Source organism: Protobothrops mucrosquamatus, unplaced genomic scaffold (genome assembly GCF_001527695.2).
Source record: "Protobothrops mucrosquamatus isolate PMUCROS unplaced genomic scaffold, P.Mucros_1.0 scaffold6990, whole genome shotgun sequence".
Lineage (NCBI taxonomy): Eukaryota > Metazoa > Chordata > Lepidosauria > Squamata > Viperidae > Protobothrops > Protobothrops mucrosquamatus.
This window is the reverse complement of record NW_015392801.1, coordinates 18,021-33,770: the sequence shown is the minus strand read 5'-3', so window position 1 is coordinate 33,770 and position 15,750 is coordinate 18,021. Positions and strand designations below refer to the sequence as shown.

Genomic DNA, 15,750 nt, shown 5'->3' with positions numbered 1-15,750 from the left:
TCAGATGAGAAGGTCTCTATCTAATAATTGAATTGACTCAACATGTAATCTATATAAAAAGTGAAGTTAAAAAAAAACACTACAGGATGAACATTTTTATGACTTTTGTTTTTGCAAGATACGGTCTTCTTCAACTGCAATAGACAGATGTGCTTTTAATGTCTAATATTTCCATAGACTTGCAACTGGTTTGCATTTCCCATCTTTTTGGGTGGCTTCTTAACTAAGTTTTTGTTTCCCCGAGTGTTTGCAGATGAAATGATGATGTGCCCTTGTGTGTATTTTTGCCTTGTTATCTGCAGATAAGAAAAAGGGCAGTAAATTTCAGCCCTTCAAAAAGTTTTTTGGAAGGAGAAAAAAACGGGAGGCCACGCCAGATCGTGAGACCACCAAGTTGAAGGCAAGCAGTTCCTTTGGAAATGTCTGTAACGGGGCGCTGTCTTCTGATGAAGAGACCAACAATGGCTTGAGGTAATGAAATTTTGGCATGCTGCCATTGCTGAATCTAATCCAGGGGTAGGCAACCTTGGCTCTTTTATGACTCGTGAAGCTGCAGCAATTTTAAAGAATCCCCACCGCTTGGCAAGAACTGTGACTCTTCCAAAACACAACTGGAACCACCTGGAAGATTAAGAATAGACTGGGAGCAGAGGGAGAGAAAGGAAGAAACAAATGGTTGTCATGTATGCATTAACTTACATCAGACATACGTACCTACAGTAGTAGCAAAGCAAGTGAATAATCTACAAAGCAGTAGGGACCCAACAGACTCAAAGAGAAGCAAGGACAGGCTATAGACCAGGGATAGGCAACCTTGGCTCTTTTATGACTTGTGGACTTCAACTCCCAGAATTCCTGAGCCAGCCACGCTGAGGGGACAGGGAGAGGTTTCCAAGCTGAACCATGCTGGCTCAGGAATTCTGGGAGTTGAAGTCCACGAGTCATAAAAGAGCCAAGGTTGCCTACCCCTGATCTATTCCATTGTCTTGAGGCAAAGCCAGGAGAGGTGAGTCTATGGACATTCTTAGTCATCCAGGTTATGGTTGTCCCAAAGTTGCTTTTTCAAAAAGCAGCTGGACTTCGTTTTTCCTTGAAGATGTTTCGCGCCTCCTCCAAGAATCTTCCAAGACCAGGAGAGGTGTAGTAGTTAAAATTGTGAAAATCTCATGTGAATGAAATCTAACCCTTTATTAAGGGACTATAATGTGGAACTGGTGTGCTGTGGAGACATTTCTGATACACGTATATAGTATTACTTCAAAACACTTCTTTTGAAGGAACCGATTCTGTAATTTGTTCGCCAAAGAAAATAATTTCAAGGTAATAATTTTGGTATCTTCCATCTATCAGACTGTGCTCAGTACATAATAAAGAAACAAGCTAGGCCGCAATGTCGTAAGTACAGCACTGTCTGGGTTGAGACAACTGTGGACTGAAGATAACTGGCCCTGTGGCCTTTATGTCTGTCTTTCAAGGGAAAAGACCATGTAAAAATGGAAGGACTGACCAGCCTGTTGCTTCTTCTTGCTATAGGAAATTTCAGCTGAGGCTTTTCCCTGAAAGTTGTGCCTATTTCAAGGGTATCTGTGTTTCCTACCGATTAGCATTAGAGGACATTCTCCTTTCTCAACGTGTGTAATATACTCATCATAGATTATTTCAGACATTCAACTGGTAGTCATCCTATAATCAGATAATAAGAGAAAGTAATAAGATAATAAGAGAAAGGTACGGAAGCATAATCAGAATAATAGAACAACAGAATTGGAAGGGACCTTGGAGGTCTTCTAGTCCAGCCCCTGATCAGACAGAAAACCCCATACCATTTCAGACAAATGGTTGTCCAGTCTCTTCTTAAAAACCTCCAGTTGTGACACCCACAACTTCCAGAGCAGCGGTTCTCAACCTATGGGTCGCGACCCCATTTGGGGTCGATCGACCATTTCACAGGGGTCGCCAAGCAAGTCTGTCCGCCATTTTTTCCCCCTTTTCCGGCGGGTGCCTTACCTCCCTTGAGCTGGGCCAGCTGGTGGTCGGCCTGCTCCGTCTCTGCCGCTTGCCAGCTACGCCTCGGCCGGCGCAGGGGGTGGAACCACGCATGCGCGGTGCTCCCAGGCAGGGAAAGTCCTCGACTTACGACCGGTTGGGTAGTCCTCAACTTACGACTGGTTTAGTCCTCGACTTACGACCGGTTGGGGGTCGCGGCATTAAAAAGGTTGAGAACCACTGTTCTAGAGGCAAGTAGTTCCACTGGTTAACTGTTCTTACTGTCAGGAAATTTCTCCTTAGTTGTAGGTTGCTTCTCTCCTTGATTAGTTTCCATCCATTGCTTCTTGTCCTGCCTTCAGGTACTTTGGAGAATAGGTTGTCCCCCCTCTTCTTTGCGGCAGCCCCTTAGATACTGGAACAATCAGGAGAAGGGTATCTGAGTCCTGTAATCTCAGAAAGAATATGCTCGTGTGTTGATTCTCCTGAAGTCAGTCAAATCTCCTGTTTGTAAGAAAGTGCTATAATTGTATTATTATCTACTATATCCCTTAAAGTAAATTTGCATGGTGCAACTATTTATGCAGACCGCTTAGTTACTGTAAGTTGCTCTAGTATAGAGGCAGTTATTTGATAAAATATAGAAATACCAACCCAAAGGACTAAAAAAAAATCTGATTTATGAGACACAATTCTATGTTAAATTTCTAATAACATTCTACTGTTAATTTGTCCTTGGATGTGATAATCGCTGTGGTCTAAGAAGTAACTCACATGTATCTTGGCAACAGTTGTCATAGCATTACCATGCCATTTAAGGGCTATTGGGCACATAGTGGGAGCTTGCTCCAAGCATATATTTGCTCAAACTTGTTTTTTTTCTTTTTTGATGGTTGTTCTAAAATATGACAGGGATGCCTAATAATCCCAACTTATTCTTATTTTTGACTGGTAATCTTCAAAAAGCGTCAATATTCAGGTATACAGGTTCAAGGGAGTTTTGCAAGCAGGGTCACCCATAACGTTATTCATCTTTTACATGTTTTCATTTCTATTTGTGCATGCTTCAATATGGGAGTGGGAGGCAGATTCCTGCACTCTAAAAATAGGTGATAACAACTTGATCTTTTTGGAATGATCGTGTTCTTAGAATTGTTCAAAGCACAGTAGGACCACAGCACAGTTATATTGCCATATTTGGAATTCTGTTTCTAATGTAGATTCAGCTCAATTCAGAATAGAGGCTGGAAGGGGCCTTGCGGGTCTTCTAGTCCAACCCCCTGCTCAAGCAGGAGACCCCATACCATTTCAGACAAGTGACTGTCCAGTCTCTTCTTAAAAACCTCCAGTGATGAAGCGCCCACCACTTTGGAAAGCAAGCTGTTCCACTGGTCCATATCATGAACAGGTCCATATCATGAAAGGTTCAACATCATAAAGATGCCTAGAACAGGGCTTTTCAACCAGTGGTACGGGTACCATCTGTGGTACATTGGCACCTGGCAGGTGGTACGCAACCATCCTAGAAAAGTGGTTGCAGGGGAGGGGAATAAGCTGAACCGGTGGCAGCACCGCACAAGCCTGAGCGAGAGATGGCTGGAGCTGCAGGGCTGTCAGGGCTCAGCGGAAGTGCCAGGATCAGCGCCAGGCTCTAGCTGGATCTCAGCGCTGATCCTGGTGCTTCTGCTGAGCCCAGAAGAAGCGCCAATCAGCTGGAATGTTGCATCATCTCCAGGGTCTTGTGATTTACATTCAGATGCTTGGCAACTGATTCATATTTATGACGGTCACAGTGTCCCAGGTTCATGTGAAGTGACCAAAACCTGCTGCAACCACCCAGCAGATGGGGGGAATAAAAACCAAACACCCCCCCACCCCCGCTGCCAATCCTCAACAGAAATGCTTACAACAATGAAAACTTCGGACAGGAGGAAGAGCGCGGGTGGGCGGGCAGGCAGGTGTCTTGCTCGGCTGTTCCTTGGGGGGCACTTTTTTCAGTGCCATTGTAACTTTGAACAGTCACTAAGCGAACTGTTGTAAGTCGAGGACTACCTGTACTTTATCACTTTTTTCCTTTTTTTGGGGGGGGTCATCAAGTTTTTGACATCTTGCTAGGCGACTAGTGGTACTTGGATGTTGCCATATCCTAAAAGTGGTACAATGGGTGAAAAGGTTGAAAAGCCCTGGCCTAGAAAAGAAAAAAGATAAAAGACGACTAATTGCAATAGAACTACTCATAAAGCAAGCTGTAATCCTTCAGTTAATTTGGTATTAAAAAATCCAAAGAATTATGGTCACCAGGACTAGTATGTAGTTGCAGCAAACCTGGTGTCACCATCTTGTAGACCAGTGTTTCTAAACCAGGGCTTTTCAACCTTTTCACCCATTGTACCACTTTTAGGATATGGCAACATCCGAGTACCACCAGTCGCCTAGCAAGGTGTCAAAAACTTGATGACTAAAAAAAAAAAGGAAAAAAGTGATAAAGTACAGGTAGTCCTCGACTTAGAACAGTTCGCTTAGTGACTGTTTGAAGTTACAATGGCACTGAAAAAAGTGCCCCCCAAGCCACAGCTGAGCAAGACACCTGCCTGCCCACCTAGTGGCGCTCTTCCTCCGTTTCCATTGTTGTGAGCATTTCTGTTGAGGATTGGCAGTAGGGGTGGGATGGGGGTTGTTTGCTTTTTATTCCCCCCGTCTGCTGGGTGGCTGCAGCAGGTTTTGGTCACTTCACATGACCCTGGGACACTGTGACCGTCATAAATATGAATCAGTTGCCAAGCATCTGAATGTAAACCACAAGACCCTGGAGATGCTGCAACATTCCAGCTGATCGGCGCTTCTTCTGGACTTAACAGAAGCACCAGGATCAGCGCCGAGCTCCAGCTGGAGCCTGTAGCTGATCTTGGCGCTTCCGCTGAGCCCTGATAGCCTTGCAGCTCCAGCCATCTCTCGCTCAGGCTTGTGTGGTGCTACCACTGTTCAGCTCATTCCCCTCCCCTGCTACCACTTTTCTAGGATGGTCGCGTACCACCTGCCAGGTGCCAATGTACCACAGGTGGTACCCGTACCACTGGTTGAAAAGCCTTGTTTTAAACCACATCCAATTTAAATATATGGATTTCAAATCCCAGAATTCCCCACCCATCAGGAGGAAAGATAACGAAACGCTATTGCCCATACAGAAATTGATAGTCTATAGACCCTATTTCTGGTAAGTACAGGTACTTCTCAACTTATAATAGTTCATTTAGTGACTGTTCAAAGTTACAGTGGTGCTGATAATAGGGACTTATGACTGTTTTTCACACTTACTACCATTGCAGCATCCCCATGGTCACGTCATCAAAATTCATATGCTTGGCCTCTGATTCATATTTATGACCATTGCAGTGTCCTGGAGTCATGTGATCTCCTTTTGCGACCTTCTGACAAGCAAAGTCAATGGGGAAACCAGATCTGCTTAACAACCATGTTACTAAATTAACAACTGCAGTGGTTCACTTAACCATTGTGACAAGAAAGGTTGTAAAATGGAGCACAATTCACTTAACTAATGTTTCACTTAGCAATAGAAATGTTGTGCTCAATTGTGGTGGTAAGTCAAGGACTACCTGTAGCCACCCTCATAAGGAATCGTCAACGATGATGAAGCTATAGTCCGGACGAGGCCACAGGCCTGGCTTGCCTCTAATGCCAGATAATGGCCTTTTTGAATAATCTGGTTCTGCAGAGCTGTTCCTTGTCATATTCACTGAATGTTCTTGTGGTGAATGTTTAAGCCACAGGTGCTGAGTCTTTTTTCAAGTCAAGAACCATATTTGGCTTTTAGGTTGCACGTGGGCAACTGCAGTTGCAAGCGTGAAAGTGACAGCAGCAAAGCAATGGGCAGGGACAAGGCCAAATTAAAATGTGACTGAACTTAATCTGTTTTAAATACAATGTAAGTTGAATGAAATTCATGGCATACGGTTATCAGAGTTGGTCCCCATGGACTAAGACAGTGATGGCGAACCTTTTACAGACCGAGTGCCCAAACTGCAACCCAAAACCCACTTATGTATTGTTGGGTGCCGGGTGGGCGTGGCCCATTGGGTGGGTGTGGCTGCGGTGGTAACAGCAGACTGGGTGGGACTAAAAAGTTCAATCAATCAATTCCAACTTTGCGAGATCTTTTCTTTTCCTGCGAGAAGTTGAAATTGATTGAGTGATTGAACCGTGTTTTTTTTTGCACACGGCAGCAGAGGCCTAAAGCAAAAAGGTTTTATAAAACCCAGCTGAAGGCCTAGGACTGGGGCGATGGCGCGCGTGCCCACAGAGAGGGCTCTGCGTGTCGCCTGTGGCACCCGTGCCATAGGTTCGCCACCACTGGACTAAGACATTTTTCTTTTGTAATACAAATTATAATTTGATAGCAACTTGTGTAGGAGCTCTGGCATTTGGGTACAGTGCATAGCCATTATGTAAGCAATGAAAGTAAAGGTGTAGTAAATCGGCGGGATATAAATTCGAACAATAAATAATAAATAAATCCATTCCTCTGAAAAAAAATGTATTATATATTCAGAGATATTGAAAAATGGCCTGGTAGCAGAAAAAAGAAAGTCCAGCAGTAGCCCACTGTGTTGGTAATTTAGGGTATACCTAAAATCCTGTGTATCCAAATTGTCTTTCAGGTCTCCCAGCTATAGCATGGGAACACGGGCCTTTTCCCATGAGAGTATTTTTATGCCTGATGGGCGAGCAGAGAGCGAAGAGTCCATTCAAGCAATGTCACAAGATAATCTCGTTGGCAAAGTCAAAACTCTTCAGGTAACACGGAGCAAACGTTGGGCTTCCATGTAAGAGTTTAAATTCATCTGCTTTCTGATTGTATCATCCCACAATCTAATAAAGACTCTGGAGCAGGGGTCTCCAAACGTTCCCCAGCACGGCTGGCTGGGGAATTCTGGGAGTTGAAGTCCACAAGTCTTAAAGTTGCCCAGTTTGGAGATCCATGCTCTTGAGTTGGAAAGGAGGAAAGAAGTGAAACCATAGCCACACGGTGTCCTACCAACTGAAGGGAATATTTGCAGCTCAGGGTTGAACTGTGGGGTCCTTGGTGCTCTCTGAGCTTGGTTGTGTGGTTATATGCTCTATGTCTTTGAGCATTTCCTATTATTTCTTGATGTGGTTCAACTCCTAAGCCAGTGTGATGACCAAGGGCCCCGAACGGAGGCAAAGCAATTAGCTGGTCAGAACAATTCTCTTTGTAAGCATTGCCAACGTTCACCCAACAGCCCCCACATATGCTAAAACAGTCAATGGAGTTAAACAGTTCTTTAAAGTAAAACAGATAACAAACAAAGTATGATCTTTTCCACGCCCAGCTTGCCTGTAACCTGCAAAGTGCAAAACTGAGGACAGCTAGGAGAACTCAGCAGGAAACAAACTTGATCCAAAATACCAAGAGTCCAGGTTCAAGAGCTCACATCACAAGAGTTCACGTTTGTTCCCGGCAAATGCCCCACCCCACAGCGTTTCCTTAAATACCTACTCCCCAGGTGTGCCTTGTGGAGTGGGGCGGGATGCTCTCCTCCCGAGCAAGTGAGCCTGCCTCCGTTGTTCCCTCCTCCTATCTGCTCTCCTTGCTCTGGGATCTGGTGGGGAGGGGCCTTGCTCCTCGCCTGAGCTTTGCCTTCCCTGTTCTAAACTTGAAAGGCCCTGGCCTGCTTCAGCCTGCTCCTCCCCACAGTCCTCTGAAGCCACAGACACCCCCTCCTGGGCCTCAACAGGGAACTCCATGTCATCCTCAGAGTCAGGCTCGGATGGAGGCATGACAGCCAGTTTTAAAAAAGCCTGTCTGGATAGAGACACTTGAGCACGGTATTAATTAAGTATTAATTCGAAACAGCTGGCTACCATGTCTTCCCTAAGACAATTTCCGCTGTCAATTGCCTTCTTTTCTGTGGGTGGAGCTTTCTGTGTATTTGTGCGTACGTGTGAATATACATATTTACATAAAAGTGCATGTGCACATCACCCAATCGTGTCAGACCTGCCGGCACTAAAACCTTTAAATAGAAATGACCCTTGGCTCCATTTGTTGAGAAAAGTATAATTTTATTAGAAGTCAAGTGTAGTGCAATAATGCATAGCCAGAATTGAGAATCCTGCGCCTAAATCCCTAAGTCCAACTTTTCCCTCTTTTAACTGCCTCCCATTGCTGAACCCCCTCCCCCCATAGCCAATCAAGTTCAAGTAAGACAAGACAAGATGTTTTCAGACTGGACACCTCAAGCATAGGTTGGTATGCAGCTGACTTCTTCTCCCAATTGGGTGACCTTGAAGCAGCCTCTTGGGAAGATACAGCAGTTACTTTCGCTTTCCACCAAGCCATTCCCTCTCCCATGCACTCTCCCCAGAGTTCATGGCAGACTGCCACCGCGTGGTAGCGAAGCACACAAGCAAGCGTAAGGCGGCAGCTGACCCAGTCAGCCATGCATCCCTCCACATCATTCACCAAGTTAAAACATCAAACTGTGTGTATGTGGAAGGACAGCAACCAACTTTAAAATGAAAAAAATCCCTTTTTTACTGCTTTGCTGGTCTCTATTATATTCTAGAGCAGTGATGGCGAACCTTTTAGAGATCGAGTGCCCAGTCTGCAGCCCAAAACCCACTTATGTATCGTCGGGTGCCGGGTGGGTGTGGCCCATTGGGTAGGTGTGGCCCATGGAAACAACAGCCAATGGCTTAATAGCCAGCCATCAACACCCCAATCTACATATAAAAAGTCACACACAACAGGCACCCTATAAATACCACACGCAGAATAGCCCAAAGCACACACACTGCCAGAGAGAAGTTTCCTGAGGATGGGCTCTAGAATGAGTCTGAAAACTTGGAAGGCCCAGATTGGATCCTGCAGAATACATAGCCCATATAGTTCATCAAGACAACACACCTGGATGTGGAATTTCTGAGGGAATACGAATGAACGGAGGAAGGAGGAAGGCAAACTAAGAGGAAACACCATAGTAAATCATATCATCTCAGTCCTCCACAATGGTGCTGCTCGGCAGAGAGAAACGTAGTTGATGAGTGGGTAGGCAGATTTAAGAAGTAAATCATGAAATCATGAAAACAAATAACACATTTCACCAAGCTTGCATACTTTCTGGGTATGCGCAACAGATATGGTGCCCATCCCCTGAGAGAGACTGAAAAGGAATTTCATCTTCAGAATTCTCTCCATTTTTCAAGTCCCTCCTGTAATTTTACGCTTCAGTACTTTAAGAAAAAATAAATAGAACTTTTTTGGGGGGGAGTAAATCTGCCAGCCATATGGAAGTTTGCTCTGCCTGGATAAACTCCTAATTTTTCCCCTGCTGACAGAAACACTTCTTCCCGTCGCCGTCCAAAGGATTTCTAAATGATTCTGTCCTTTTCAATCGGAAGTTTCAGTGAGCAAAACATATGGTTGCTATAGGACTAAGAGGCGATCGAGGATTTAAATCTTGATTAGATCAGGTTTGAATAATTAACCACTAAATGAGGCAAAGAAAAACAAGTTTCAATAATATGCTTGAAAGACGTATCTTACTATTATAGTGCGTGAAGGGCATATGAATGGAAAACAGGAAGCATATGTGTCAATCTTGATTATCCGAGATATTTATACTGTAATGACATTGGGGGAATGTATAGGTATTTTAAAAGGAAGTTTTAATTTATTCATTAAATTAAAAAGGTTACATGCCATCAGCTCTCTTAAAGAGTTCTGCTTGGCTCTGGTAAGTACTACTAATGTCTTCCAAAAGACCCCAAACTGGCAGCCTTTGAGAAGGTAAATATTTAACAGAAGTTTAAACAGGAAGTCCTCGACTTACAACAGTGATCATTCAAAATTACAACGGCACTGAAAAAAGTGACTTACGATCGTTTTTCATGCTTATGACCGATTCAGGCGCTTATGACATATTTATGACTGTTGCAGTGTCCCAGCTGATCACGCGATCACCTTTTGCGACCTTCTGACAAGCAAAGTCAGTGGGGATGCCAGAGTCACTTAACAACCACGTTACTAACTGAACAAGTGCAGTGATCCATTTAACAACTGTGGCAAAAAAGGTCGTAAAACGGACAAAACTCACTTAACAAATGTCTCACTTAACAGCATAAATTTTGGGCTCCCTTGTGGTCCTACCTGTTAATATAGTTACAATATGATCTCCATTAAATCCCCAAAATACATGAGTTCAATTCCTGGTGTAGAGCTGGATATAAGAAGGAAAAGAAAGATATATATTGGTTTGGAGAAGATGGATTGATTATATTGAGTTTAAATATGGAACAAAAAAATATCATTTGGTTTTTGAATGAATTTTAGAGTATTATTTTTGTTTAAAAGTTATAATGTTATTTAGTTTTATTTTTAATATTCAAAATTATGTTATTATGGTATTTAATAATTGTATATTTGTTTTAAAAGAGAGTTAAAGGAAGTTATAGATTTGTTAGATTAATAGTTGATTAATGTTAGTTAGATTATGATTATTTTATTGTTAACCCTGTGATTGGCTCTGGGAAGTGAGGGGGGGAGGGATGGAGGGTTGGGTTTGGGGGAGGGGGAGATTTATATTGTAAAATTTTATAAAATTTTCAATAAAAAAAAAAGAAGGAAAAGAAATAAGCTAAATCTATCCACGGTTCTTTAGAACTGTTCCTGCTGTTCTGTCCTTGTAAACCATCCTTGCTCATTAGATGTTTGTAGGGAGACCGGAAAAAAGTCAAGATGGCTGTTGAGGGAGTGCAAATGAAGCCTTCATCCTCTTGATGCCATTGAGATTTATCCACCAATTCTACACTGCTTTTTCTCTTTTAAAGTTTACTATTTTGGGAGTTTCACCCTGCTTTTTTAAGGGTCAACTCCATCCAGCCACATCTCCTTGTTTCTCCCCTTCATTCTGCCTTCACATACTTGTTCTTTTTGATTCTCAGTTTATTTTTTCTAAAGGACATCACTTCAGTCTACTTGTTTCACACCTGTTTCACACCTGTCACTCCCTTGGGCATTCAATCTTGTGTTCATTTATTATACATACATTTTTGACTATATCTTTTCTTGTTCTACGGTCACACTTTTCAAAACTACCATTCCCACTGCAGTCAACTTGCTGCATTGTCTACCTGCATTTTCACAAATTAAAATGTTTCCATCCATTTTAACATTTGACCAACATACACAACATGCTTCCAATAAATCCACGTCCTTAGATTCCAGAAGATGCCTGTAAATAAAACTAATCCAATCTTATATCAGCCTCTGACATAAATAGCAGACGTGCATTGACAAATGACTCAGTAGGGTGTCTGAGATTCTCTGTGTTCCATCAGAAAATTATTTTTTAGCAAGATCACAGATTACGAGCAAAGCCAATCAGAAATGTCACTGCCTTTAGTGGACATATGAAGAGACTCTTCCATTCCATTAATATTTAGAGCAGACATGTCAAACACAAGGCCCGGAGACCGGATGCGGCCCGCGAAGTGGTTTCATGTGGCCCGCGAAGCCATCCTAGAAACAGTGAGGGAACAGCCCCCGCTGCCTTGGCCCTGGCCCAGGCCGGCCAGGAGCCAATGTACAATTTTGTGGTGGCCATCTATGCTGAAATGCATTCAGTCTTAGCCGTCCAGAAACAGCGAGGAACCAGCCCCTGCCTCATTGGCCCCGCCCCCTGGGTGCATGCTGGGGAGGTGTCACCCCTTTGTGAGGAATGAAGAAATACACCATGCCTTGGCACTTGCCCTGGTCCCACCCCCTTCTTCCAGAGACCCTCAGATCTGTCCCACTCCTGCCCAGGCCCCCACAGGCACCCTTGACGCGAACGATGTAGAGCTGGCCATGCCCACCCAGTAGGCCACACCCACTCCACCCACGCCCACTCAGTAGGCCACACCCACCCTGGCAACACACACACACACACCCCTGAGGGCAACCGCAATGCTGATGCGGCCCTCAATGAAATTGAGTTTGACATCCCTGATTTAGAGTGTGTTATTCCTATTAAAAGAATATCTCATTATAAACAAATGGTGGAACAGAAATAAAAAAGATATTTTAAATTATCTCAGCTCTCAGAGATACGGAAAGAAAACTGAAATTGTTTTTAACGAAATACTCTCTAAAACAGGGGTGTCAAACTGCCGGCCCATGGGCCGGATGCATCATACCAAAACCGCACCCACCCCATTGCCGGCAATGGAAAAAAAGTTGCACCGACACGTCACGTGACGTTGTGAGTTTGACACCTCTGCTCTAAAATGTTGAAGGAAAGAAAGTAACCAGATGCTGATCTTGCAATTAAAACAGCCCTAAAGAGTTCATTCATCACATATTTATACTGATATCGCTAATAGATAGCTATGGCAAATATTCTATGGTAGGGAAATCTCAATAAAGCCAGATAAAAACATAGTGTATCCCAGCTTGCTTGTTTATTTGCTTGATGGCTTCGTGCCTTTCAAACTCTTTCAGATTACAATACATTTCTTTAATACAGAGGAATGCATTGAACAATTGCCTTTGAAAAGCCCATACTGTTCCCAACAATAGATGCATTCAGAAGCCTTTTTCGATATTCGGAGCGCTTGAGCAGGCAGCACCATAATGTCCATAGAATAGGAGGCCCACATTGATTTACATCTGAAGGTTAACTTGCCCCAAAGATTTCAGTGGAATAAAAACACAATCATAAGGGCTGAAGATGGGGGAAAAAATGCCTGAACCTGCTCAAAATCAGCCTTTCCCAATCTGTCCCTTTGCAATGCTTGAAAATTAATGAAAGTTGTGATCCAGGATTTTTGGAGGATCGTAGCTTTGAAAATTTAGAAATTCCAATTTGCTAAATACTTCACAGAGAATTTTTATGAAAGAACAAGGAACATCTACAAAATATGTTGTCTTCAGAAAGGAACCAGCGGAGTGATGCACTACCTTTCTCTGATCAAAAGAAAAGGAGAAGAAACATTGAGATCCCTTGAGATGTCAGTTTTCTTATATGTTAAGACAGATACATAAAAAACACCTCAACTTTTAAAAAATGCATTTGAAAATTATTTTGTGAAACCACGGCATCCAACCTGTATAAGTACTTCATTAAGTTTTCTCTTAATCCTTCATCCTGGACTCCCTCAAAATGGCATTTTGCATTCTTGAGGCATATTAATGTCTTATTTAATCTCTTCTTAATCCATATAATAGGGCAATTGTCGCAGGTTTTGCATGTGGAGAAAAAGAAAATGTAAAAATAGTGGGGGACAGATGTGGCTATCAGAGTGTATACCATTCCACATGAAGCTTAAATACCTCTAAGATAAAATCTGTAAGTTCTCTAAATATCAAAGAGTTTGCGTAAGGTGTCTTGCAATTATAGACAACCTTGATTGCGCTCCAGAACTCAGCAGAGTTAAGTTATTGCTTGGATTGAGGATTACCTGTTACCTGATAATTTCAAGGCTATTGAATAAGTGTAAAAATAGGAAAAACGAGAGAGAGAGAGAGAAAGGGAGAGGGAGAGAGAGAGAGAGAGAGAGAGAGAGAGAGAGAGAGAGAGAGGGAGAGAAAGGGAGAGAGAGAGAGAATTTTGGGAGAAGAAAGTGTCAGATCAATTATACAGCTCTGTTGGGAAGATTTCATGGATACCGTCATCAGGAACTGAGCTCAACATGCGTACATATACACACAATTAAATCCGATTTGTTATTTGTCATACCATTTTTGAGGGTTAAATCTAGCAGGCATCATCATGAAACCTTGGTGTAATACAAGAAACTGTTCTAAATTTGTATACTTTTTCATTGTGTATCTTGTTTTGAAAATCCCATGCGATTCTTTACCCTTCTATTCGAGCGCTCATTTCTTATGCGTTGTCACACATCAGATGACAGACAGCAAGATGAGACCTTGCGGAAAATTTCCCTGCAATTTAGAAAATAAAAATAATTGGCAGTGTCTCCTCTCCCAGCTGAGCACGGTTCAGCTAGTAATTTGAAGATGGGAATACTAAAGTACCCATTTGCCCATGCAATGTATTCTAAGACAGTTTAATTCTTACAAGAAGTACATGTCCACCTGTTCATTCCTTTTGACACCAAAAATAATGGGAAGGGGAGGGATTCCTCTTAAGTACCGAAACTCATTGCTAAAAAAAGATAACTGAAGACATCTATGAACAGTGGCTGGCAATGCCTATTGCTTAATATGAGATGAGGAAACGTCTATACTCACATATTTGCAGACAAGATCCATTAGGCTCAACCTTACATTAAATACAGGAAACAAGAAATATAAGTCATATACCTGCCCATGGTTCCCTGATTATGGGAACACGATCAATTAGCTCTTAGGAACAAGAGGTAGTTTTCTAGAGAACGACAAGGAGGAGAAAATATCCATGAATAGGTCAAGTAGCGGAAAAAGAAGGAAAAGATGTTCTCAAGGAAGCAGGATATAGGTGTACAGCCACCTGAAGAGATCTTCTCTTACTCTTGGGATGCCAAAAGTTAAATGCCAATGTATCAGGATCAGGTATGGGTACCACATTAGGAAAGTTGGACAAAGAGTGAAAGAGTGGACACGGCTTGAAGAATATGGAATGATCGTCCGATTCTGAAGTATCAGCTGAACTGCAATTTGTGATCCAAGCCCGGCTGCCTGTCTGTATTCTCAAACTCTAGACACCGGAGAAGAAAAAGCGTGTGTCCCAAATTGCTAAAAATGACTAATCTCGCAAGACGTTTGCAGTGTCCTTTTGTGAAAGTTGGGGAAAATTGAAATCTAACCTGATCAATCAAGATTTTCTCCTTCTTGTGAGATCCTCTAAGATTCTGGTAATCTCTGGCAATCTCAAAATAATTGGAATTTTTTTTTTAAAAAAAAATAAAAAGTTAGTTTAACTGACAGGTTGCTAACTATTATGTGATACATTGTAATTAGAAAAATCCTTTTAAACCTAGAGTAGTCTCTTGAAAGTGATAAGGCGGTATGGATGGTTGAGCCCCACATTATATTACTTTTTGTGGAAATTGCTTTCTCTTTCACCTAACATTTTAATATTTATATCTCGTTCCTAATAGAGATGTCTGTGTGTACAGGGGCAGTGTGTCAAAAAGCTAATGTGATTGTGTGTCTCAAGCTGCAGCTGCTTTTTACATGTGTGATCCATGCAAAACGTCTAAAAAAAATGGGACGGGACTTTTATCACCTAGTTATAGCAATAGCACTAGCAATAGCATTTAGACTTATATACCACTTCACAATGCTTTACAGCCCTCTCTAAGCTGTAAAGTAAGTATATTGCCTCCAACAGTCTAGGTCCTCATTTTATGGACCTTGGAAGGAGGGAAGGCTGAGTCAACCTTGAGCTGGTTCAGAATCGAACTGCTGCCAGTTGGCAGAATTAGCCTGCAATACTGCATTCTAACCACTGTGCCACCATGGCTCTTGACATTGGGGCCATCTTGACATTCTTGCCCCTAATGCAGCGGTTCTCAACCTATGGGTCGCGACCCCATTTGGGGTCGATCGACCATTTCACGGGGGTCGCCAAGCAAGGCTGTCCGCCATTTTTCCCCCTTTTCCGGCAGGTGCCTTACCTCCCTTGGGCTGGGCCAGCTGGTGGTCGGCCTGCTCCGTCTCTGCCGCTTGCCAGCTACGCCTCGGCCGGCACAGGAGGCGGAACCACGCATGCGCGGCGCTCCCGGGCAGGGAAAGTCCTCGAC

The 15,750-nt window shown here is 42.9% G+C and overlaps 1 protein-coding gene across 1 annotated transcript in view; it reads left to right on the top strand.

Moving 5' to 3' along the window:
• Positions 1-310: 310 nt before the first annotated feature.
• The window catches only part of LOC107300413 (trichohyalin), a gene marked incomplete at its 3' end in the record, with an annotated part of 33,455 nt that continues 18,015 nt past the window's right edge, over positions 311-15,750 (top strand). The window contains exons 1-2 of the mRNA XM_029286997.1: positions 311-471; positions 6,663-6,798. Of these exons, the coding sequence (XP_029142830.1) occupies positions 6,679-6,798 (120 nt within the window). The remainder of the gene's footprint in view (positions 472-6,662; positions 6,799-15,750) is intronic.